Raw genomic sequence first — 25,154 nt, 5'->3', positions numbered from 1 at the left:
CTCTGTGAAAGCTTTATCCAAACAGGAAGGAGGCCAGTGTAATCTAAAGGATTCTTTGAAATTAAATGATTGAGAAGATTAATTCAGCCATGTCTGCTGGGGAAGGCACAGGAGCCAGGCTCATGGCTAATCCATTAGTATTGTTCCGAGTTCTCAGTTCGCTTAGCCATGCAGTTTTCAGCTGGGGACACACACGCACTTTGGCAGAAACAATGTGCTCAAAGTAGCATCTATGTACCTAATATTTTATAAACATGTTCTAAGAAATTAACACTAAGAGAGAAAATCTGCTGGGGGCCAGCCAGCTACTGTCCAGGAGATTGCAGTGAAGAAGGAAGATGGAATGAACAGCAGGCAGCCTTCTTGAGTCAACACTGTCCCAGCAGAAAGAGGTGACGTGCACTTGACACATCTAAAGACAACAGCATCACAACATGCCCAGTCACCAGAGTAACCTCTTATTTGTCAGCCAGGGCTGTTGCACCACTCTGAGCTTCATGCTGGGTGTGGAGCTGTCTGAGGGGTCCTCAGGGACCACAGTGATGGCTTTTTGCTCTGGGACCCAAATGCTGCTGAGACTGGCCTGCTGCTGAAGGAAAGTGTTACCCAGCTGATGTGTGGCTGCCCACCAGCTCAGCCTGCAAACACACAGGACAGACACCTGAAGACTGTCCCGGGAGGATGCTACCTACAAGGCATCCTGCTTTTTAGCTGGGCCTCAAAGTTGGCATAAATTTCTTTCTGATGGGGTTTTTTCTGCCAGGAATTCAGAGGGAAAGACAACGTGCTCCTCAAAGAAAAAAACCTTCTGAAATCAGTGGAAGTCTTGCCAATGACTACAAAAAGGCCAAGATTTTGCAGTGATCTAAGGGTAAAATATAAATACTGAGCAGAATGTTTGAGTCACTGCTCTGGTACCCGTTTCTGGCCTTTCAAGGCCCTACGTACCAGAAAGGATAACATTACAAATGAATCTAAATGTAGTTATCTGAAACCTCAGTTTCAGCATAGTGAAATGCTGCCTAGCGAAAATGATGGACTTACCTATGCCCTCCTCAAAATTGCTATTTTCATAGTACAATTTCACTGCAAGACGTTTATTCTTTATAAAGATTTGGCCAATAGGAACAAAACTAGGAATTAAAGCACTAGGATAACTTCATTAATTCCCTGCAGGGAATGGTGCAGAGGAGACCCTCATAGCTTATGCTTTAAATCTAGCACTAAAAAAAGAGTCTTAGCTTGTCCTTTAAAAAAGTAATAAAAAAGCTAATCCACAATGACTCGTCAAGACTTGCTGGACTTCCTTTTGTTCTTCTCCTATATCCCTGAATCTGGGTACATCTGAGGAGGCAAAGATATGCTATTAAAGCCTTAAACTAGCCTATGTTCACTCATCTAATTATTTCTACATGTAACATAAGGTGCAGTTATCAGTAAATTTAAGGAGAATTGAAGATACTGCTTAGAGCTAAGGCGGCAGTGCACTTTTTCCTTCTCATTGAAACAAACTGCAAAAAATAAACACTGATGATCAAGTAATGTCTGATGATCAAGTAATGCCACTGCAGAGTAGCAGTATAGTTCAGCCATGAAATATTCCTCCACATTTCATCACAGATGACAGCCGCTTCCCCTGCAACAAGCAGAAGGCTGCTGTAAAAGACAGGGAGCTTTAGGAATCAGAAGACAGAAACTAAGAGATACTGAAAGAGCTGCTGAAGAAACGCTTGACCTTGAAAAAAGGATGACATCTGATGAGGAGCTCTCTTGCTTCCACATGCACAATCTTCTAATTGCTTAAACATCCAGACCCTGAGCACTTATCCCTTCAGGGATTAACACTGCCTGTAGAGCCCATTAGAGCCCCTGTATCTCAAGTTGGGTGTAAAAATACTCAGGAGACAAAACTGGAGCTTTAGCATCTCCCGATCACGTTGCATTCACAGAGACAAAAGACACACTGATGTAAACTGTTTGCCCCATTCCTCCACCTGTTTCAAGTGACTAAACAGGCAATGCCAGCTCTGCCTCCACAACTGTGCTGTTTCAGTCCAGATGCCTCAAGCTGTTATTAGCTATTATGCTGTTGATCATCATTATCTCTCAGACTCATCTTCAGAGAGAGGCTTGAGTTCGTAGATGCTCTCTGCCTCCCAGACCATCTCTGCTTGAACAGACCATGAAATCTGGAATGTCAAATGCTCCTTGCCATAGACTTTCACTACAATTAACCCCCTGACAACACGTGGTGAAGGGAAGGAAGGAGCTGCCCTCAAAGCATTGTTGGAGATGTAAAGTGCTCATCCAGAGCCATGGACTGCCAGCTGAAAAATTAACCCAATGTGCATTCATGGGACCGGGATTAAAAGGTCATTAGATGGTGATTAGCAACACTCCAAGCTGCCTGTTCAGTGCTGTTAGCAGCCCCACACATAGCAGCAATGAGGAGTTGCCTGCGCCTTCCTGGTAGAGACCTCATTGCTGGACTGCCTTTACACAGAGAAGTGCATGTGTTAACCAGGCACAAAACTGCCATCAGGGCTGCATGTAAGAGTGCAGCCTTTCCCAAAGCAGAGGGGAAGCAATAGGACCCAATGGCACAGCCATGTGGCCACAGCAATGTTTATGGGTCTTGCATGTGCTGAGGAAGGAAACTCCCAAGAGACTCTAGGAACCAAAGGGAGCTCAGGGGACAGGCTCTGGCTCTGCCAGCTGGGTTGTGAAAGTCATATCCGGATGTGGGAACAGCTACAGCAAACAAGAAACTCCCCCAGTCGCTCCTGAATATAAACACTATGACAAGCAAACTACTAACTAAATCAAGGGCACTTCAGTAGAGGGTGGCATTAACATCTCCATCAGCTTCTCATGAATGACTCTATGTTCAGGTGACAGCAAGAAGGTCCTTCAGAAGGAAAGATCCCTTCTACACTAGGCACTGTACAGCCTGGGGTGGTTTCCCTACACCTCTCCAAATCTGCAGTTCCAGGAAGACTGTAACAAAAAAGAACAGTGAAACAAAACAACTTGGGGTGAAAAAATACTCAATAGATTCAGCTCTGTTAGCTCTGAACATGGAATTTCTGACAAAGGCTCAGTTAAATTCAGCCTCAAGATGTAACAGTGTCACATGCCTGACCTCCCCCAAAATGGACAAAGCTCACTCTAACTACAGGACAGTGGTCAAGGTTCAGACCTTAGGTGTATGGAGTTATTCAAAGTTAATTCATCAGCAGCTATAAAGGACTGATGGCTTTGTTGAAGTCAATAGCACTATGTTCATTAACTCCAACTGATAATCTGGCCCTTTGGGTTTGATTCAGACACAAATCTTTAATCAACAAAATGCCAACATGAGAAGCTGCAGATGCATTTGTGGGCAGCCCATTGATTAGAACAGGAAGAGAGAGGTGATTTTTCCACATATATTTAACAGCGATGCTTTTTCATTGTTTTCAGATCAAACTCACTCAGACCCAATATGACTCTTCAGAGGAAGCTACATAAACCAGAGTGCCTGCCCTTTAATGTAAAAGGACAATGCAGTGCAGCTGAGGAGTATGATGTGAATTATTATTCTCAATACACTGCAGTCTCATTACATTCCAGGCCAGTCGTCCGAGTCGATTGCAATGCCCAGAGTGCTGGCAATTGCAGTCCAGGGGCTGGCTGAACTAAAAGCCAAAGAGGATGCTGAAGAATAGGTAAATGCAGATTCTCTCTGCCTTTCAGAGGGGAATTAAAGCTCTTAATTTTGTTTCCTGGTAAGAATCTCCCTGCTGAGCAATGCTGCTCTGCTCCGGTGCCCAAGGTTCTCCTGGAGTGCCCACAGTTCAGGAATTTCTTTAGTTTTATCAACCCTTAAGGTTAAGGAGCAGAACTAGGGATAAGACTTGCAGAGGGAATTCAAACTGAATAGGTAAAGCAGAGGTAGGATTGACCCAAAAGGAAATCCATTTTCTACAATGTTCACAGGGGATCTGAGGAAGAGTACCACATTAACATAACATCACACCTGGCCCGGACAGGAGGGAGCTGTAGTTTCTCAGGCAAGGCAAAAATCCCAGGCAGAGCTGGCTGCTGGCCAGTTGCCAGGCTGTGTCCCCCTTGCAAATTGACAGCTCAGCCCAAAGACCAACATGGAGGCAGCGGGACATTTGCTCCTGTGGGCTTCCCATTTGCCTTCTGTCAAGAAAAGCCATGGCCACCTCCTTTCCTAGTGATCCAGGCAGGAATGTAAGCTGACATTGAAGAGTAACCAAAGCATGAATTGCTTAGGGCAGCCTGGGCTGGGCTTCATTCACTCTTCTGCAGAGGACAGACAGTGCAGTGTCCCTACACAGCATCAGAGATGGAGATGTGCCACAGGCACCACTGAGACCTGTCACTGGGCTGTTGGTGGTGCTATTGCAGGTTTGTATGGAAGGTGCTTGGGCAAATCAAAAGACAAGCATTGATTTACACATTCTTCCAAGGAAGCATAATTATTTAATGCATTTAATTAGCAGAGGTTCCCCATTCATTCATTTTGTCTACTTAGCAAAGGGATGCCATGACTGTCAGCCTCCACTTAATGGAGATCAGCCTGGAGGTCTTTGATCTCTGTTGAGCCCTATGGGAGGTGAGCAAGCTCAACTTCTGCAAGGAATTATTTTCTGTAAGATTGCGCCCTTTGAGACGTGGAAAACTCCAGTGACAAGGAGGTCTTCTGCAGGTTTAATCATCAGAAGGCACTGCCCTAGTCACTGAATAGATTGTTTGTCTAATACATGCCAGAAAAACATGATAACTAATTTCTGTACCCGGCTGACTGAGCTGGAACTTACAAGTCTTGTGTGAAACACTCCCAAGTGATGTAGTTGAAGAATATTCCTGGACTCTGCCACTGACACTATTTGATATCTAACAGCCAGCATCGTCTCATACATTGCACCTTGTCCAGGCCATGAGCTGATAAATAGCTGGTGGCTTTTAAAAACCCAAACCTGAGCACTTCCCATGTTGAAGGGAATAGGGTTTTAATGCTTGGGCTCAGTACAGCAGCTGTAAAACGTCCTGCAGTGTGACTGCAGCATTTTCTGGCTCCCCTGCTATCAGCACATCAGAGAGAAAAATGTTCTCTTAGAATAGAAGAACAAATGCCTGCACCCTCTGCTACAAGTGACATGGAAGCAAAGACTTTCTCTAAACATGGCAGCTAATTAGAAGATTAAGAAGCCTCTTTCTCTCTCAGACATTAAGGGCAAGGCTTAGAAGACACATGCTGGGGTGCACAAATCATGAGCTGAAACTCACCTACACAGTAGTCCCCAAGATTCCCTGATGTCCAGTGGCTTCTGAATAGCCTACAACAAAAGTGGCATCTAAGCAAGTGAGAGTTAAAATTGCCTCCACTATTGACAGGCCGGCTATTTTGAGGGGAATTCATACGAAGTGACACAGTCCTGAGACTAACCCCTCCCTTGCTGGTTCAGCAGGCAGAGACAGCACTGCTCACTGGAATGAGACATGTGAGAACTAAACCTTGGGCCAACACAGTTGCCCTCTTTACTATAAATTGTAGTGCAATGCAAGAGTCCTGCCAAGATCAGCTGTTTCCTCTAGATTTTTGTCAAGCCTTGACAGCTCATTAAAAGTTAGGAGGGGAAAAGGGTTTGATTTGCTTCACTTAGAAGCAAAGCATAGAGGCTTACCCTTTTGCACAAACAATAAAGAAAAAATGACCTTCACTCTTCCCAGCTTTTCTCTGCTACACCATAGCTAACAGCAGGGGAGGACCCAGTTCTGTGCTCAATTATTGCCAAAAGTCTTTTAGAGCTCTAAAATTGATTCTCCAGTCAGATACTAATTTGCACTGCAAGAAAAGATTTGGAGCTACCTGCAGGTTTAAGGCATACAGCCGCATCGATTATGCTGAAAGCACCATTTCAGGCAATCTTTGCAGCTTGGAGAGCTAAACCTCACATTTCCCCCCAGCCAAACAGATTCTCCCCACAGACTCTTACAAGGGCAGATCCACTGCAGGGCCTGCAGGCCAAAGGCACAGTGTGAGAAAGAGTTAAATATCCATGTGCCACCCCGGCTGGTGCTGCCAGGAACTGTCATGGTGTTTGTGTGCAGTGTGTTAGTGTGACATTAAAATCGATGTGTGCTCTGTATACCTGCAGGCAGTGCTCGGTCCCTGGTAAACAAGGCAGGCAGGGATAGGATGAGAGCTACAAGACAGAGGACTCAGTAACTTTGCTCTGTTTAAAAGAGATCTCATTTAAAATACGTGGCAATCCCATATAACTTGCCAAGAACACCCAAAATGCCAGAGCACCTTTTTGTTCTTCTGTTAGAGCTCTAATGCTAAAATAAGTGCTGACAATACCTTTTTATGCAGTAAAAAGCTTTTGTATCACATTTCTCTAATACTCTAGGAAGTTACCCAAACAATCTACACCTGCCTTTTCTATCTCTCCAACCTCAGTCAAAACATTCTTCTCCCCTTAAAACCAATACAAAAAAGTCTACCCGAGATTTCTTACTTCTTTTTACAGCTGTGTCTCATGGCAAAGAAAAAGAGAGGCAAACAATAAAACTGGAGGAAAGCCTGGCCTTACAGAGTTTTTTGTGCCTCTCTGGTAAGTCCACACAGCTGAGCCACTTTGCACTCCCTGGGCTGCCCTGGCAGGTGGAGGCACAGGCACAACTGCTGCAGCCTTAGCTCTTTGTCCTTCTTTTCTTTGGACCTTACTTGTTCTTACTCTTGGCTTGCAAAGCAAGAACCATACATTCAGCCAGGCATCTCAAACCACCTTATTCTTGTGCTGAGAATCAAAATCTGTCCCCGAAACTGCACCTTTTAATTGCTATGCATTAATGACACCATAAACTCCATGTAATACAATATCCCACATCTGAGTCCCTCCTCTCAACTCACATCCTCCATCCTCTCCTCTTGACAAAGTTTCACAACTCTTTGAACCGGCCTTGAATAAAGGTATCATATAAGCAAAAAAAATCCATGTTGCACCTTACCTGCAGCGTCCCTGATAACCTCAGCTGTTCTGCAGCATAGACAGTCTTGTCTGGAAGGTTTCCCATCTCTCCTGAGGGGGATCTTTAGCCCACTGATGTACCTAAGTCTCTGCTACAACTCACTGCATCTACATCAAATGCCTTTAGCCTCATGGCTCCTATCTCCTGCCGCTCACTGAGCTCAAGTAATGAAGAGCACTTGTGCCCCTGCTCTCTCCCCACCTGTCAGAGGCTCTACTGCCTCCTGAGCTTAATGCACATCATTATACCTGGTGTTTGCAAAGGTGAGGAAAGATGGGAGCCTCCTTTCTCACTGTCCTTGCAAAGTCCAACCTGCCAAGACAACTGGTTAGGAACCAATCTTACAGGAAAGCTGTTCAGAGACTTTTCATATAAATGGATATTTTTCTTTTAATGAGCTATAGTTCATTTTCATGCACGTTGCAGCACTTTGGAAAACATGTCAATCACTTGATTTTTGAAAGCCAAATGTAACTGTTCTAACAGTGCTGAAATGCCTTTGCAAAAGATTGTTCATCTGCCTGGAAAGGTGTGGAGCATCCCAGGAAAAGGAGCATTTAAACCTGCCCATTCCTTTCTCCACAAACCTTTCTCTTTACTATTCAAGCAAAGCTCTGCACTATGGTTTTCTTTCTAATAACATTTGTTTGTTGTACATGCTGCATTCTCAGCCAAGGACACCGAAACCAAGCTTCTTTTTTCTCCTAGCATCAGGAAATGTAGGAATTTTGGGGGGTTGGTTGGGCAGATAACCTTTTAAGGAAATAGGTCACAGCACTGAAAGACTCAAATAATTTATTCAAGCAAAACTTGCCAAACAAGTTAAAGAAGTATGAAAGCTCTTTAGGGCTGCTATTGAATGCCTCACAACAATAGAAAAGTGTGTTATCAGAGCAGACTGCAGGGAAGAGCAGTGTGTACATTGTGGCATTATATATGTGCTTGGACAAGTAGAAGAGATAAGTGTGTCCCAGTAGAGGGAGGATTCAATGAAGGTATTTTTCCATTTTCTATTTGATCCTACACTGGAGACAGAAAGGACGAGCCATGCTGAAGCTGGACACAACCTCCATATGTGTAGCTATTAAAAAAGGCTGGATCTATACCACATAGCTCTCCTTTTGTCAGGGGTAGGTTCTACAAAAGCTCCAGCTTCTAGTTCAGCAGAAATTAGGACCATTTAGGGACCTGCCTTCAATTTTGGAGGCTCTCTCTACAGTGCCATCAATTAGCTCGCAGTTGTTATTCCAGCCTCTATGTGAGCCAGGCTGGAAAGAAAATACACAAATGAAATGACACAGATATTCTCCCTGAAAGCAAAGGAATGGGCATAATGAGATGGTTACTGCAGCTTTGTGCTTTTGGAAAGTGTGCCATCTCAGAGAAAAATCCAGTGGAAAAAAAAATAGGACTACTCCACCTGTGCTACCAAAAGGTAACAGATCAGAAACCTGGATTTGGCTTTGGCATTGCAAGGACAGAGAGATGAGTGACAGATGGGGAAGAGGCTACTTATCCTTATCCAGCCCAGGAAGGAGAAGCCACGTACTGTCTGTGTAGTTTACACTCAGTTTAGTGATGTCAGGATATGTCCCCAAAGCACAGGAATGTATGTTAGCAAATGAAAGGCAGCTGCCAGTATCACTCATGCTGACGTCCGAAAAGTGAGGAGCAAATGAGAGTGAGAAACCAACCCCTTCACTCTTCAGCTCTCCTTCATCATTAACTGAGCCAAGCTGGAAAGGTGGGTGAGTTTGGGAGGAGAGAGAGAGAGCGCTATCAGCTCCCAGGATAATTAAGCCCAAGATGACAATGCAGAGGATAGTGCTTTCCAGAGAGCTTCAGCTACAGTAAGCACACTTTTCTTCTCTAAAATAAGATGAGTGCAGGAATGAAGTAGAGTCTGTCAGTGCATAAGGTGTATACCAGGAAAGTTAGGGTGAATACCAGGAAGACTTTCCCAGCAGGGAAGTATGTAAACATGCAGAACCATGTCAGTGAAGGCAAAGAGATAAACTTGTAATAAAGGATATTTCATGTCATGAACCAAATTTAGAGCATATTTTGCATTTACCTTATGTAGAACTCATTACAGGGGGCTTACTTAAACTGCTGTACAGATCTTTACTTTCTTAGCCAGCATTTCTCCTTTAAATAGCTGAAGTCACACTGGGTGCAGAGAGATATTTGGATATGACCTGAGCAAGTGATAGCCCTATTTATTCCCCATTTTTTTCTTTCCTGCAGCCAGAAAATAAAGGAAAGCCTGTCCACCACCCTCTGCATACAGAGCAGGCACTCAAAGTGGCCAAAACCTAAGGGGAGCCCAGGAGTTTGAGCAGGGTCAGTAACCCAATGCATGGAGGCAGTATCTCCCCAGAGGCTTTTCCCTAGCTTAAGACTTACTAAACCAAAGCAATTTCTTTCCTTAGCTGACAGCCCAGTAGCTCTCCTTGAAAAAGTAAGAGACACAAGACAGGAAGAAACAGGAGGAGCTCCAAACCCCGGAAGGAGCGGCTTCATGGATGGCCTCACCTCTGCCGGTTCCCAGGCAGACCTGGTCTCTCCTCCTTCTTACGGTCAGGGTGACAGAGTCCGGCAGTTCCTGGCTCAGCCCAGATGTGGGGACTTTGCAGAACCTAGCAGACCTTCCTGCACACCAGCCATTCTCCACCAGGTGCTGAGGGAAAGGTGGGTGCCCAGTGGTTGTGCTCCAACTGCCTGAGTGTTTTCCACCAGCCCGTGAGAAAAATGTCCTTAACTGCTCAGCTCACTTATGTCTTTCTGATGTTATGTAAGTGGATTGAGAGAAAAAACACTGCCACGAGCAGGTTTCTAATTAGGAAAAGAAATAAAAAGAATTATGGAATTAAGGTAAAACCTCAGCATGAATGACCCAAATCCCTTCCTTGTGCGGCAGTCCACAGCAGGCTATTAGAAAACTTTTTTTAAAAAAGAAAGTTAATTCATCACTAAGATGGCACAGCAAAGGCAAACTTTTGTAGGCTGGCACCCGCTCTCCCAAGTAGCTGATCCCACTTAATTTGCCTATTGTAAGTGCAAAGAACACTTTAGAAAGAGATGTGCTTTGTGACACAAGCAGTCCAACAAACATTGCTGAAATATGAGTAACAATGAGGCACACCACAGAGTCTTAGAATCATCAGGGTTGGAAGACACTTTTAAGATCAAGTCCAACCATCTACCCAGCACTACCATGGTAACCCCAAACCATCACTCAGCACCACATCCAGATGTCTGTTGAGCACCTCCAGGTGACTCCATCACCTCCCTGGCCAACCTATTCCAGTGCCTCACCACCCTAGCAGTGGAAAGCATTTTTCTGATATCTAACCTGAATCTCCTGGGCCTCAGCTTAAAGCCACTTCCTCTGGTCCTCACACTCCAGGCACGGGAGAAGAGAGCAGCTCCCACCTCACTACAGTCTCCTTTCAGGGAGTTGTAGAGAAGGAAGAGGTGCCTCCTGAATCTCCTCCAGACAAAACAACCCAAGCTCCCTCAGCTGCTGCTCATAAGACATAAGGCATGCTCTCTATGTCTTTCACACGCCTTCTTGCCTTCCTCTGGACATGCTCCAGCACCTCAATGGACATTTTAAAGTGAGGGGCCCAGAACTGAACACAGTGCTTAAGGCACAGCCTCACCAGCACTGAGTTCAGGGGAGTGATCACTTCTCTAGTCCTGCTAACCATCCATCCAATCACCATTTCCTAATTTGCAAATTTGCACTGGCAGCTTTCAGTTGGTTGTCTGCAGATTGTCATTGCTACTGAGAATTGCCTACAGCGAGTTCCTACTATCACACTGGATACAGGTGCCTCATCAATAGCGACTTTGTGAACATTTCAAGCATCCACAGGTCTCCATGACCTGACCTTAACAGGAGATAAGAGCACCCTACAATTCTCACCAATGAGGTCGTGTATCTTTAAATACTGAGTTGCAGATGTGAGTGCCTCAGCTGCAGATTTAAGTGCCCACATTTTAAAACATTGGCTAGCCAAACTAGTAATTTTATGGTTCTCATTGGAGCGAGTAATTTGAAATTTGCTGAGGAAATCTTCTTTTCCCTCACAATACTCCCTATTGTGAGTGGAAACACCTGCCACAGAGTGATTTTGATGGCATTTGAATCCCTAAGGGCATGGTGGTTTCTCTAGCAGGTGAAGTGAAGCAGATAGCCCAGGATGTAGTGTGGCTGTTTGGAAAGCTCACATCTTCAGTAAATCAGCTGAGGTTTAAACAAGAAGCCAGACTTATTCTCTGTTTTTTAAGGCACCATCTCCCTGAAACTGTCATATTACATGACAAAGTCTGCATCAGCCAGAAGAAGTGCACTGGTCATCATTGATTTGATAGGATGGTAGCTTATTTTCTGTACTAGTCCTTTTTCTTCTGGGTCAGTCCCCTCAGGGTGAGGGATCTTTAGGCTTTTTCCTTACTGCAGCAAGGCTACAAGAATGAAATACTAAAGGGAGACTTCAGCCTTCCTGCCTACCAAGAGACCTTGACAAATGCAGCACAGAGCTGAATGAACCAAGCTGCCACAGGGAAGCACTCTGGCAGCTTGGGGGCTAATGTTTGGCAGGCACTGGCATGCAGAAACCTGAACCATACGACAAGGAATCCAGCAAAGCTCATTATTAAAATACCTTCTGCAATTGCCTAAAGGACTGGGCAATTAGTTGAAGCACCCTGACAACAACAAGGCACAAACAGAGAAACACAACTATTTTTGGGAATAGACTCCAGCTTAGGGTGAGCAGACAGAACATCACTGGTAGGAGAGGCACCATGCAACTGCATTATCTCACTCTGTTCTGCTCCTGTCCTCTCATCATAGGAAAGTGTGTGCCAAGGTGGAGTCCTCATGCCTTCTAGAAGACAGGTACATGGATATACCATATCTGTAACAGCAACAGGCCAAAACACTTCCATAATCTGTTGTCTTACACTCTTTTGTACTATGAGACAAAATTTCCCTTTTTCGGGGTTGGAAAATAGTTCCTGTGATGCTGATGCTCTCAGCTTTGTGCGTGGCATGCTGGCGGGTGGTGCTGGCCATCTGCTACAGCAGTGACCCCGCAGGGATAAATGCTCCTCTCCCACCTGGGCTCAGGGCTGGGGTGCTGGGTGGGTGACGTGCTGTTGTGTGGCAGGGCGCTGTTGAAAGGCCGAGTGAATTCGTGCCAAAGGGCGGAGCAGCAGCTGATGCAGAAGAGCCTGTGCTCAGGAGCAGCCGTGCAAAGAAAGGGAGACTGCACTCACACGGAAGGAAGCAGACAGGTCTCTTCTCCAGCACACACAGCACCTGGAGGCTTCCCCCACCACGCTGAGTTTTGCAAGGTGCCAGATCTCGGGTCTGAATCCAGAAAGCCTTTCAGAGCTGCTCTGACTTAACACACACTTCTTAAATTCAGGCGCAATGTTCACCCTTTAAAGTCCTTTATTTTCCCACATCAGCCTACAAACAGAGACCCAGAATAATTAAGACAGTGCTCATTTTATTGTAGTCAGCAGGGAAACCAGATGTAAAACAGGAAAACATTAAATTCCTAAGGGACTCAATCAGGTGGGTAACACTGCTTTAGTATCACTTTAAGACTTTTCACATGCAAACTTCTGTTGGTATGTCTGAAATGAATGCCATGATACACCTGGTAACCTAAGAATAGCTTTATTTTGTACAGTACATCACGTTCAGTAACTATAAAATTAATAAAGCCACAATAATATTAATTGTTGTTAGAAGCCTCCAAGTTGGTTTTCTTCTGATGCTGGCTGACTCATGGCCATAATTTTTTGAAATTAAAAGTTCAGATACACTCCCTACCTTTGATTCTGCGCAGAAACTCCCAATACTCTTCAGTGTCACTGAGACCTTTACTTCACAACTCAGACTCTGTGATTTTATGTGCCACAAACACACAAATGGTTCTCTTCCATTTTTTGAAAATTCCTCAGAGAGTGTCTAAACTTGCTTCTGATGTACTTGAAACTATTGATTGTGAACTGAGCTAAGGGAAGTGCCAGGAGGACCCTCCAGCAAAAGGGTCACCTCTTACAGCAGAAATGCTGAGAAGTATCTGAGAGACTCGTATTCTGCAGCCGACAATTGCTGGAGACTTTGCAGACAGATTTGTCACTTAGTTCTATTCCTAAGAGTGTCAGTCTTAGAAGAAAGCTAACAAAAGCTTAAGGTCTGATATTTCAAATAGGGATTAGTTGACATGATTCTGTTCCTAAGGAGATCAGATGTTTCCTATCACCCACAGTCTGCTTCTTAGAGACCAGAGAAATATTTAAACTTGCCTCAAGGTTGTGGAAAATGCTAAGCCTCCAGCATTCAAACAGAAGGGCAATAATCATATTAGAGCATGAGTGATGCATGAGACCTGCACACATGCAGGACACACACACATAAGCTTACCTACATCAGAAGTTTTCCTAGAGGAAAAAAATATTTCCTTTCTGTGTGATTTGGCTCAGTAATACCATCACTTTTCTTTAAATAAGCCTGAATGATAAAAAGTAGGTTTCACTTTGCAAAATCTTCTTTGCCAGGATTTGATGCAAAATCCACACTATAAACTCTAGGAAAGAAGAGCTACTCAGAAAAACATAAAGCAGAAAAAACAATAAATCTCAGAGTTAAAAAAAAAAAAACACCCACAGAACAGTTTGGCTCAATTCAGCTGTAATACTTCAGTCTTCCTTTTAAACATCTACAGTGACTCAAGTGGGATAATTTAGGCCCTAAGAGACTATTGAAGCCAGTTCAAGTTACAGGTTCTGACCTTCACATCACACCACCGCATCCAGTGGCACCAGAGATGTTTCGTAGTGTGCAGTATTTGGGTAAAGATCTACCTGCATGTCTTTGGGACAATTGAAAATACTGACCACTCTTACAGGCATAACAGACACACCAAAAAATAAACCAGCAGAGATTGGTTACTGAAACAGGGAGTTAGGGAAAAGGAGGGAAGAGTTTCCCTCAGACCACAGCCCTTAACTTTCTAAGCCCACAGAGTGTGACAATCAGTTGTCTGTCATTCAGAACAGCCATTCCCACAAGCTGTGTGAGAAAGTGACTCTGTTGTGGTATCATTTTGTGTTAATTTTTAAAAGGTGTAGAAGGATAGACACAGAACAATATAATGGATGTAATAATAGAATTTGTACTTTGACACAAACCTTGCATATACTGAGCTAACTAATGAAACACTGGTATGGTACATTCCATGAAGTTTCCAAACTGAAAACCAGTGGCAGCCAATTCGAATTCCTCATCAACACTGACTTTTGTTTGGATTTCCACTTCCAACTTTAACACTTAAACATAGTAATGAAACTCGAGACAAAAGCTAGTGCTATCTTTAGAGCATATATTCAATTTTTTGAATCCCTTCAATATACTTCTTCAAACAGTGCATTTTACAAGCTCTTATGATTAAGTGGCAGTAATAAACAGTTTGACTGCCTAGAGGTTTTCTGGAATCCTATTTGGATATATCTATAAATACTAGCAAAATATACAGCCTTTGGAAATATTCATTTTCCTAAAAGACATAGGACGCCAACAAATAAAAAAAATATATAAGGTCAGAAAACAAGAGGGCAAAACAGACATAGGGATGGGAATTCATTGTGAAGCACCTACACCAACTTTATTTTACTTTTTTTTTTTTTGTCCTTCGCTCCCCATGTTTCTCAGCAATTTCTTCTGTATTCAAAAGTATGTTTTCTTCTCCTGAAATGGGGAACACAGATATTCCCCGTCTTGTCCCTTCAGATCTTTCCTCACTCTTTTTTTCCAAACCAAGTCAGCAGAAATGAGGCAGAACTTCAGCACTTGTGCCCAAGCAACACAAAGCTGACAGATCCTAACCAAGTGCACACAGATGGATATCCCAGCCTCACATGAAATCCAGGACTACATTGCAAATTGCCTGCAATGAGATGCTCCTTCAACTCAGGTATTGTACTGGCAACACTGAAACGTGCTTATTCTCATATTTGCTAGTGGAAAGCCCCCTAAGTGAAACTAGAAGTAAATTATCCATTCTTATTCGATGCTTTTATTAATGGTTCTTGCTACACTGGCCTTCCTAGATGCAACTGACAGGGAAGGGTTTCCTGACAGTGAGCTTATTTCCCAAAATATCTCATCTTGCAAAAAAAAAAAAAAAAAAAAAAGAATTTAAGAGTTACCTCAACTGGCTAGGCTGCAACACAGCTTTGGGGTTTTTCCTACAGATTTACTCTTGGGAATGACAAAGTATTTTCTGTTTTGAACCCTCTTTTTATTAGCCCAAATGGATTTCCTTGGTTGTTTCCCATCCAACTATTGCAATGTGATTCTGAGTCATAGGGCAGAGAAAAAGAATGGGCTGGTGGCACACAGATCATCTCCCCCTACTCTCTGCCATATCACTACTTCAAGCACATTTTCATTTTTGAGACTGACAAGACACCAAGAACAGCCTTTCTTGGCTGCTTCAAGCCCACTCAAATGCATATTTGCTAATTGCTACCCCCAACGTGGTGTTTTGCTGTTGGTGAAAGACATGTCACCGGTGAGGATTCACATTGTCACCTGGACAGTGTGTGCAGGACAAAGCTCTAATCACCAGAGTTAAACTAGCAGATTCCCTAGAGTCTTCCTTAGCAAGGCACAGTCAAAACCTAAAATATTTTCCATGAGATGTGCTGGTGATTATCGACTCATTTTTATATGTTGGCTTTTGGCATTTTATTGCTCGACTTCCAACGTCTGCAGGATTTCTGCAGCCACCAGACAGTGCCATGGACAATTTGCATCTTTGCACTTGTATTTGCCCAGAACACAGGCTGAGCACTACGTGTTGTTTCGGTTATGCCCTTGCAGTTGTTCAGGTGCATCCACTCAGTAACTTGCCCATCAGCACTTTGTAGTAGGAATGCACTGGTGAGATTTTCCTAGAAGAAAGGTCATTTGGTGTGGGGAAGGGAGGGTGGACCAGCTCCTGAAGACTCAGAGCTGAAAGAAGCTGCAAGGAACCAGGGGAGATCTCTCATTCCTTGCAAAGAAGCAGTAAGTCCAGTGCTGCCCCAGCATCCTGCTCATTCATTGCTAAGCCTAGCTCCATCTCCATAAAGCAACTTATACCCATACCCTAGAAATAGTCTGCAGAGCTGAAGCTAAAGGATAAAATTCATGGCAATCAGTGAATGAGTGATAGCTCATAGTTTACTGTCCTCTGGAAGAAAAAAAAATAGGACAATCCATTTGTATATTCAGACTGAGCAAAGGGACAGTTCAGAGTAAGCTGGCTCACAGCTACAGCAAGGGCAATGCAGAGGGGGACACAAGCTGAGCCAAGGGACACGGCTTCACACGAAGACAGGCTGGGCAACAGCTAGCAAGGGAAGGGGCAGAAGGGAGGCAAAAGGAGCAGCACAGAGTCTTGGAACTGGACAGGACACAGCAAAAACTGCAGACAACTCGGGGAACCTCATCAGGGCTGACATGGACACTATGTGGGAAGAGACACTGAACTTGTCAACTAACCTGACCTAATGATACTGTCAACATTAATCCCACACAAAATTTCACGTGAAACTCACATCTCAGACACTGCTAGGACTGGGGTGGAAACAGCAATTCTAACAGAAAAAAGGTTAGAGACTTTCCTCCTGGTAGGCAGAAGCGGGAAGACACTCTAATGTGGTGTTTCAGAATGAAAAACTCAGCACCACAAGTAGGAGAGGACTTGAAATAACATACAGAAGTTGAACAAGGACAAGACATAAAGCTCCCTGGTATATATCTGAGGAAAACTAGGAGTCAATTCAGTACTATGCTTAGGGGTAACACTTCTCATTGCACTGGGTTAAAATATTGTATCTTACAGTATTTTACTTTTCTGCTGAGGAAAAATTGCCCCCAAACAGCTACTATGAAGGTTTGGCAGTTGATATACTCAAGAAGTCTGGTCCCCTAAATAACTGGGGACCACTTCAGGTTCACTTCACCAAAAAAAAAAAAAAAAAAAAAAAAAAAAAGGAAAAAGATACTAATACTCATTTACATGGTGTAAACCTGTAAGATTTAGAGTAAGTTGTAAGAGTGAGATCTACAGAGTAAGTCAGGTGTGTGGTACTAGAGACAGAAATAAATTATCATCATGATTCATGAAAAATCTTTAATGGACTAAAATATCTCCTATTTAACTCTAATACTCTGCAGGATTACAATACCCAAATCATCAGTGCTTTGCAGGATTGATAACTAAATTTTCTACAAACTGCAAGAGTTCCCCAACCTCCCATAATGAACTCTAGTGGACAAAATACAAAGCTACTGGGAAACACATTTCCCAAGTTGAAAAATATTATTGAGAAATGATACCAACATATATTTGAGACATTATTGTATATCATACTTCTGAAGAAACAGTCACTAAGCTACCTTTTATTAGCAGTTTCTACAACTAAGTTCAGGAATACAGCAAAGATTGTCTCAAGATTTCAGTACTGCTGCAAATTTTTCAAGTTAACAGTATAATGGTTCATAATATAGAGTGTCAGGTAAAACAAAATAACACACAGGCTAAATAAATGGTATTTGGGTTATGAAAGGCAGCAAGAAAAGCACCAAAATACTGAAAAAAACCCAGTAAAGTTGGCTAAGAACCTAAAAGGAAAAAAAAAAAATCAGTGTAACACACTAGACATAGAGGCTCATGGACCCCAATGCACAGGAAGGCCTGCTGCTATGGGAAAACATTACTGTGCATCTCTAGAGAGAGAAGAAAGATCCACATCACTTTCCAGAGTGAATTAGAAGAGAGGTGCTCAGCGCCATGGGAGGCTGGGAGCAGGGGCTGCCCAGCTCACCTGAGGAGGCAGAATGGCTGCCTGCTTTTTCAAGACTTGGCAGGAGTACCAGAGCAAGGGTGGGCACCATCCTGCTGGATGCAGGTCCATCTACCGATGTGCTCTCCTGGGCCTCCACGGCTTATACCTTAAGAGTGGCCACTGCAGGGGACAAAAAGCATCTCTCTCCCCTCCCCTTCTGGCCATCAACATCCCACTGATTTAGCTTCTCCCAGAGAGAGAATCCTTCAGTCTTGATCCTCATTCTTTGCCCGGTTCTGCATTTCAACAGGAGGGGAAGACTGGGCACCCTGGGGCTCATCTGAGAACAGCAGCCCATAGTACAAACAGAAGTGAGGCTGCTCAGTGATCAATGTCCATAGCCTGTTCATGGACTTGCCTCAGCACAGGAAACTTACAAACCAGGAAAGTTGTCTTGTGTTAGGTCTTTACAGCTGTTGAACCTTAATTCCACCTCCCTCAGCTTCCCCCAGTCCACCCCTTTGAGTAAGACCTCATAATGCACATAAATCATTTCCCGTAATTCTGACAATCCCTCTGCTTCCTGCTTTATCAGAAGGTGCTGCTCTCCTTGCAGCAAGGTGGCAATTGAAATTTGTGCTTTTGCTAAGTGCCTAGCTTTTCATCTGAGAGCAGTCAAGGTTGAGGCATAACATGGAAATACACCAGCTGTGACAATAATAATGGCAGGATGGAGCATGTGGCTAGTCAGAAAACAAAGGGGGATCATTTTCCACTGTTGCATCACAACCCCAATTACACAACCAAACAGCAGGACTTGAAGGGAGGGATTCTCTCCACCACTGCAGGTATTTAGGCACCCCTGCAAACCATGTCAGTCTAGCACAGAAGAGGGAGCAGGTCGGACGCAGCAATTAGGGCGCCTAAAATTCTGCAGCATGGACTGGAACATGTTGTGCTGCCTCCCTTTCAGTTTTTTATTTGAGGATGTATCTGAAGAAATGGATTTCCGGGTCTGACTGTTTTGGGCCCGGATCAGTTTCTCGTGTTCCCGTATCTGTCTCTGTAAGTGGTTCTGGATGGCAATTCCCAGGGATTCTGGATCGAGGGAAGCACCATAAACCTCCCACGTCATTCCTTGCTCATCCCAAACAACATCCCTGACGTGTTTGGACTGCTTCACCTGTACTTTTGCCTCCATGGCTGGGGTGGACTGCTTTTTGCTCTCCCCCAGGTTTGGTGCAGCCTGAGAGGAAGCGGGAATCACTGCAGTGTGGAGGTCGTGTCTGGACTCCCTGGCCCGGGGCCCCTGTTGCTGGGCAGCTGCCGATGCTGCCATGGGAGGGGCAAGACTTGCAGAACTCACACTCAACTCCGGCATCAGTCCTGCATGCAGGGTCTGGCCACCAGCCATCTGAGACTGGCCGCTGTCTCCGTGGCTGCTGCTCTCCTTCTCACCTGCATCCTGTGCGCGTGCCTTTGCACTGAGAGCGGCAGGCTGGCTGCCACCACTCAGCTCTCCTTTAGGATCAAGCACCGCCAAGTTTTCTTCCTTTGGTTTTACCACAGATTGGTTAGGACTGGCCTGCCCTTGACTCACACCTTTGCTTTGCACAGGCTTTTCATCAGAGCTGCCCAGAATCTCCTTCTGCGTGGCTCCACTGTCCTTGCCAGAGAGTAAAGGTGACTGGCTGCTTCCTGCATGAGGGACGAGATCTCTCACGTTGTTCTGGGTTCCTGGGACAGTATCAGTGGAAGTGGTGCTTGGCCCAGCAGCACCAGTCCCAGACTGTGATGGACTTTGATTACTGGAGTCAACTCCAAGCTGCTCAATGGGGATGGGCTTTGGTGGGACTGGAGCATCCTCTGGCAGCTGAGTAGCATCCTTGACATCACAGGCTGCACTGGGCATTTCAGCATTACACACAGATGTTCCTTGGGAGATAACAGCTGCAAGGGAGCAGGGGAGAACAGGTTTTGCATTATCTGCAGATACTGGACATGCCACATCAGACGGGACCCCGGGCAGTTTGACAGACTGGGTTTGGGCTGAAGCAGTCACAGCCACGACAGCTGATTTTGATGTGATATCAGGAGAACATGGAAACTTTTGTTGTGAGGATAAACTGTCAGTAAGGGCAGCCTGACTCAGGCCCATGCCTCCTTGGTAAATTACGTGCAGCTCTTCCTTCTCCTCTAGAGGAGGATTCCCTTTTAAGAAGGCAGCAAAGATGCTGGGACTGGTGGAAGCTGATTTGCTCTCCACAGTAACCACGGCCTGAACCTCAGCATCCTGCCATGTCCTGCTTACAGCTTCCTGAGTAAAAGGGCTGCTCTCTGGCTGAGCTGTCATTGTACCTGTTTCTCTGAATTTGGAGGGCTGGGTGGGGTTTGGACTCCCAGGTGCGGGGTCCAGGCTCTGTACAGGATGTGGACTCCCGTGGTCAGACTGGGCCGGCGCCTCGCTGCTCTGCACCGCTTCAGTTTTTCCTGGGGGATGCAACTGTGCTGTGTCTGCAGCCCCGCTTTTTGCCTCCAGACCGGTCTGTGGGTCTCTCCCCAGGTCAGCTTCGGCTTGCCTTGCTGGCAAGACTGACTGACACACAGCAGAATCATTTTTTTCTGCTGCCCTGTCTTTTTCCCCTCTTTGGAGAAGGTTTGCCTGAGAAGTATGACAGAATTGATTAACTCCAACAGGATCACTCGGGGAAGAATAATTTAACACTTCAAGCGCTGGCTGATCATCAGTTCCCTGAGGTTTCAAGGCAGAGTCATCTATCTGTGTCAGGGAGCTCGTTTTGGCCTGGCTGCCTTGCACAAACTGCCGGGAGCTCTGGGGGGCTGGCATCATCTCTGGCCCTTGCCCCACCAAGAGGGCCCCCACTGTAGCAAGGGCTGGCACTGCCGGTGCCTGGATTCCCGCCGGCTGGGAACAACCAGCAGGCTTTACACCTGCAGGATGCCCCTCTGCAGTTGTGCTGGGAGAAAAGGCTTCCTGCTGGCTGTCCTCATCTGTGTGGCACGGCTCACACCTCTGTGTGCTGGCAGCACCTGCGCAGCTCAGGTCGAACAAGCAGACCCCAGCTGAGCTGGCCGGTGTGCACGGGAAGCCATTGCTGGCCCTCTCACCACTGAGGGGCTGGGGATGGTGCTTAGCAAGCTGCAGGTCTCCCAGGTGCTCTTCCTCTGCAGAAGCTGAGACCAGGGAAAGCTTGGCAGATCTCAGAGGATCTGGTACAGTCCCCATGGATTGTCCTCGAGATGTTGCTTGTCCTCAGCTTTTCTTTGGAGTTCTCTCGCTGGGCAGGCTGTTGATGACAGGTTTCCTGTGAAGCTAATCTGTTAATAAAACAAACACAGTGTTAGCAGCAGTCAGACTTAAGAAAAAATACCCAGAACTAATTGATTTTACTGTGTGGAGAAAAATACTTGCAGGTGGGGGCGGGGGGGAAGCAAACACCCAATTCTGCCTGAAAGTCACAAAAAAGACACAGATTTCAAGATCTTCCAATTCTCAGGTTTGCATGGAGAAAACAATACTAGGGACAAAGCAACAACAGCTCCTTGTTGATACATTAATGAAAACACTGATATGCCAAGAGAGAGGGGAAAAAAAGAAATATGAAATGAAAGAAGAGGTACAGACTTTGTGTGGAAGTTTGAGTCACAAAATAAAATTCCTGTGATAATATTCTCTAGCAAGCCACCTGTGGAAGGAAATGCCTATGCGAAGAACAGGTTTGAGTGGATTCCACATCTTCAGTGAGCATCAATTCCCCCTTCTTCTCAAGGATAGCCTTTCTAGCTCCACTATCAACAGGAACACAGTCACAGGGGGCAACAGGTCAATTCAGACTGATGTGGATGAACCCAAACCTCACTGGTAAAAGGAATATGGAGGGATCAGAACCTGCTGGGTGATGCAGATAGAAACCAAGAGGAGGTACTACACACTAGGGCTCTGCACATACTTACTGCTGTCACATTTAGATCCTTGGAAATAATTACAAGGAAGCCAGCTTGATTAATAAATGGGGGTATAGATGACCTAGAAATCAACTTACAAGTAGGTGGTATGAAATTGAAAGGGGAACATTGCAGCAGCACAGAACAGGAGGGGTTCATGCCATACCCAGGGAAACGTGGGGGGAGGGATTTTAAGCAGGTAGAACGGAGTTATCCAGGTTGGATTCATGCCAGGACTGCAGAGAAACCATCCCTTCAAACGGGAGGTGATCTCCAAAGGTGCTTCTTGGCTTTCCAAAGGGCTTAGCACTGCCCAGCCTGGACACTGCTTGAGATCAAGGATGGGATCCGTGTCAGCAGAGTGGAGGTGGCCACTGGTAAAATCCCACCCCACTCTTCTTTTAAACTGCAGGCTATCTGTGCTTGTTTAAAAAGCTTTCACTGGCCTGTGCTTCCAGAAAAACACAGGTATGAGACCTGGGAGACACCCAAGTTGTGTAAACCTGAGGATGAAAACGTTGTTGTACCTGTTTGTGTGCCCCTGCACATAGCAGGATCTCCCTTGCTACATTACTAGGGAGATGCTGCTGGAAGCAGTGAAGGAATCACTCAGCTGTTCCAGACCCTCCCTACCCACTAGCAAAATCAATAAAAGCTCTCTTCAGAAAAATCTCTACTCTTCTTTTCTCAGCTTGGATGGTGTAACTTCCTCAGTTTCTGTAAAATCAGACCCATATTTCAGCAACTTCAGATACTCTAAAAGAGCAACAGGAGAAAAACGCTCAATGAAGGAAAATTTTAAAAATACAGTCTATTTTTTCTAAGAAAAGGAAAGTACTGCAACTTATTACTTATTAATTAGGCTGTCTTCCATTTATTAAAAATTTATTACTTTTATACTGCCTTTTTGGGCTCTGTCCAACCACAGAGATATAGTCTGCTGGGTTAAGCCAGCCCTGACAAACTGTAATCCTTGCCCCTGAAGGATCCCAAGTTCCTTAGCTGCACTCTGTGACAGCAGCCCAGCATCACCCCACAGTGGCTTTTCAGGAAGGCTGGAAAGGATTGCCAAGCTTTCTGAGAAGTACTGTAAACCAGACTGCAAATCAATGGAAGTTTGTGGCTGCCCACATGTCTTGCCTTCATTTTGTTCCCACTTTAAGGACAGCCAATATAGTCCTGAAGGAAGGACAGATGTTCCATGTTCACCCTGTTGTGCTATAAACATCTAAGGGCTGTGAGGAGAGGAGCAGGTGGCTTTAGGTATCCATTGGACTAAATTCTGTTACTCTCTTCTTTCCTTTTCCAAATATTGATGCAAGCCAAACCAGTATATACAACTGGGCAGGTCAGACATATTTTTTTCCTTATTGTTTAGATTCAGAGCTTATTTAAGAAAAAATAAGCAAATAAGGAACAAAATCAATCCCCATTTTTAGGATGAGATGTACTACTCAGCAATGTCAGAAGAAGTAAAGATTTCAGAGAAAATCTGTTTGGCTCTTCATTATACAAAGCCTGGGCAAGGCAATCTGCATACTGGAGCACTATCTTTTAACTCATACCCACTCAACAAGGCAGTGATTCCTAATTTTTCAATTAAATTCTGAATTCTGCATGAATTCTCCCCATCTCTTTAGTGGCTCTTCACCAGAATCACCTGAAACACACAGCTGAATGTCTGCCTCATATGGTAATTAAAAGAGATTTTGCTACCAGTCCTTGACATACAACATCAACAGAAGAAAATCTGCCCCAGAAAACCCACCTGGACCTATTCTCTGATGTGGGACAACTGAGCCTAGTCCAGACATTTTGCTTGACCCTTGAATAGGGGTTGGGGGACAGATCATTATTCTTTCTGGAATGATTCTGCAAATGAGTTGGTTTATGAGAGTAATGTTTCTATAAAGACTTTGATGTCAAAGTCATGGGAACTATTCTCTAGACTGTCACTAAACCATCTTAATGACAGGAGCCAAAGGCACTGAAGTAGCCGAAATGAGCATGGTAACTTCAGAAAATATTCTTAACTTAAGAATTAATAAAAAATCAGAAAAAAAAGCAAAGTCTTATGAAAGAGAGCAGAAAGGAAGCCCTACAGATTACAGAATGGGAAAGGCATTTTTATTATTGGAATCTCATTTATGATGATTGTCTCATTTATATTATTTCAGTCCTGTTATATAGGAATGAAGAACAATGTTGGGATCTGTGGACAACTTGACTCAACTGCCAAGACAGTGAGGATTCAAGCAAACAAACAACATTGCCTGCAAGCAAATACTTAGGAAAAACAGAAATACAAAACTCAGTAGAAGGCCAAAAAACATGTCAAAACAAATCAAGATCGCTGATGAATTTTTCAACTCTTGTATGCCAGACCTGGAGCAATTATCCAAAGTTTTTATTTTAACAGGAGGTGAAATTACTATCTCTACAAAGGTCAAAATCAATTTTTAGTAATAAGAACAGATTTGCTACACCAACAGAGTTCTCCTTATCCTTATAGATCACATTAGCCTGCCTGACTGTGTCAATCTCATCTCAACAAAGAACTATTCTGGACCTTTAGCAACAAGAGTTTTCTAACTTTGGCAAAGTCTGTGTTTCGCTTAAATAGTCTGGGAGGGTCCCTGTGTGGCCAGCAGACCTTGACAGACTCTTGTAACTGAGAAGGTCTTTTTCATGTGCTATTAAAAAACCCCCAAAAACCCAATTCCCAGGAAGTTTCCAGGCAACTCAATGCTGACAATGTAAAGAAACTCCTATTTATTTCAGTAATACCCAACCCCCAATAAAACAACACTGCAATTTTTACTCTTGCTGCTTATGAGAAAGTCAACAAAACCAGAAAGTCTGCATGTTTCATAATACAAACCAATACATTTTCAGGAAATTTCTACGTAAGATTCTGCCTTCCATTCCTTCTGGAAGAAATCTAAAAATCTCCAAAAGCACAAATAAGACTTCCAGCATCTCCACCTACTCTAAACCGTAAAAACGACTAAAAGGCAACTCCCAAACAAATCAAGCGCCCCTTTTCCAATTCCAGATTCTCATCACCTTTCCATTCCTTGAGTCCCGCACTCTTTGAGCCCTCTGTTCAACCTTGTCTCTGCAAACAGAAGAGCTGAACACTTGCTCTTAATAGTTCTAATCTTATAAGATCTCTCAGATCATCACAAAAATCATTATACAGCCACATCGGGTAAGAACAGAGATAAACATCTGCTGAAGTGGGAATTCAGTCTCTGTTCTCATTTTCTGATCCAAGT

General features: G+C 44.4%; 1 protein-coding gene and 1 long non-coding RNA gene across 2 annotated transcripts in view; one reads left to right on the top strand and one right to left on the bottom strand.

The window, feature by feature from the left end:
• The first annotated feature begins 8,837 nt into the window (after nt 1–8,837).
• On the top strand, nt 8,838–10,474 carry LOC136359968 (uncharacterized). The gene is made up of 3 exons (XR_010743392.1): nt 8,838–8,897; nt 9,295–9,390; nt 9,480–10,474. It is a non-coding gene; the product is annotated as an uncharacterized lncRNA (long non-coding RNA).
• Nucleotides 10,475–15,315: 4,841 nt separating this feature from the next.
• Nucleotides 15,316–25,154, bottom strand: part of GPRIN3 (GPRIN family member 3) — a 29,358-nt gene continuing 19,519 nt past the window's right edge. The window contains exon 2 of the mRNA XM_066317943.1: nt 15,316–21,249. Within this exon, the coding sequence (XP_066174040.1) occupies nt 18,785–21,157 (2,373 nt within the window). The 5' untranslated portion in view covers nt 21,158–21,249 and the 3' untranslated portion in view covers nt 15,316–18,784. The remainder of the gene's footprint in view (nt 21,250–25,154) is intronic.

This window comes from Sylvia atricapilla, chromosome 4, assembly GCF_009819655.1.
Source record: "Sylvia atricapilla isolate bSylAtr1 chromosome 4, bSylAtr1.pri, whole genome shotgun sequence".
NCBI lineage: Eukaryota > Metazoa > Chordata > Aves > Passeriformes > Sylviidae > Sylvia > Sylvia atricapilla.
This window is presented reverse-complemented; position numbering and strand designations above follow the sequence as displayed.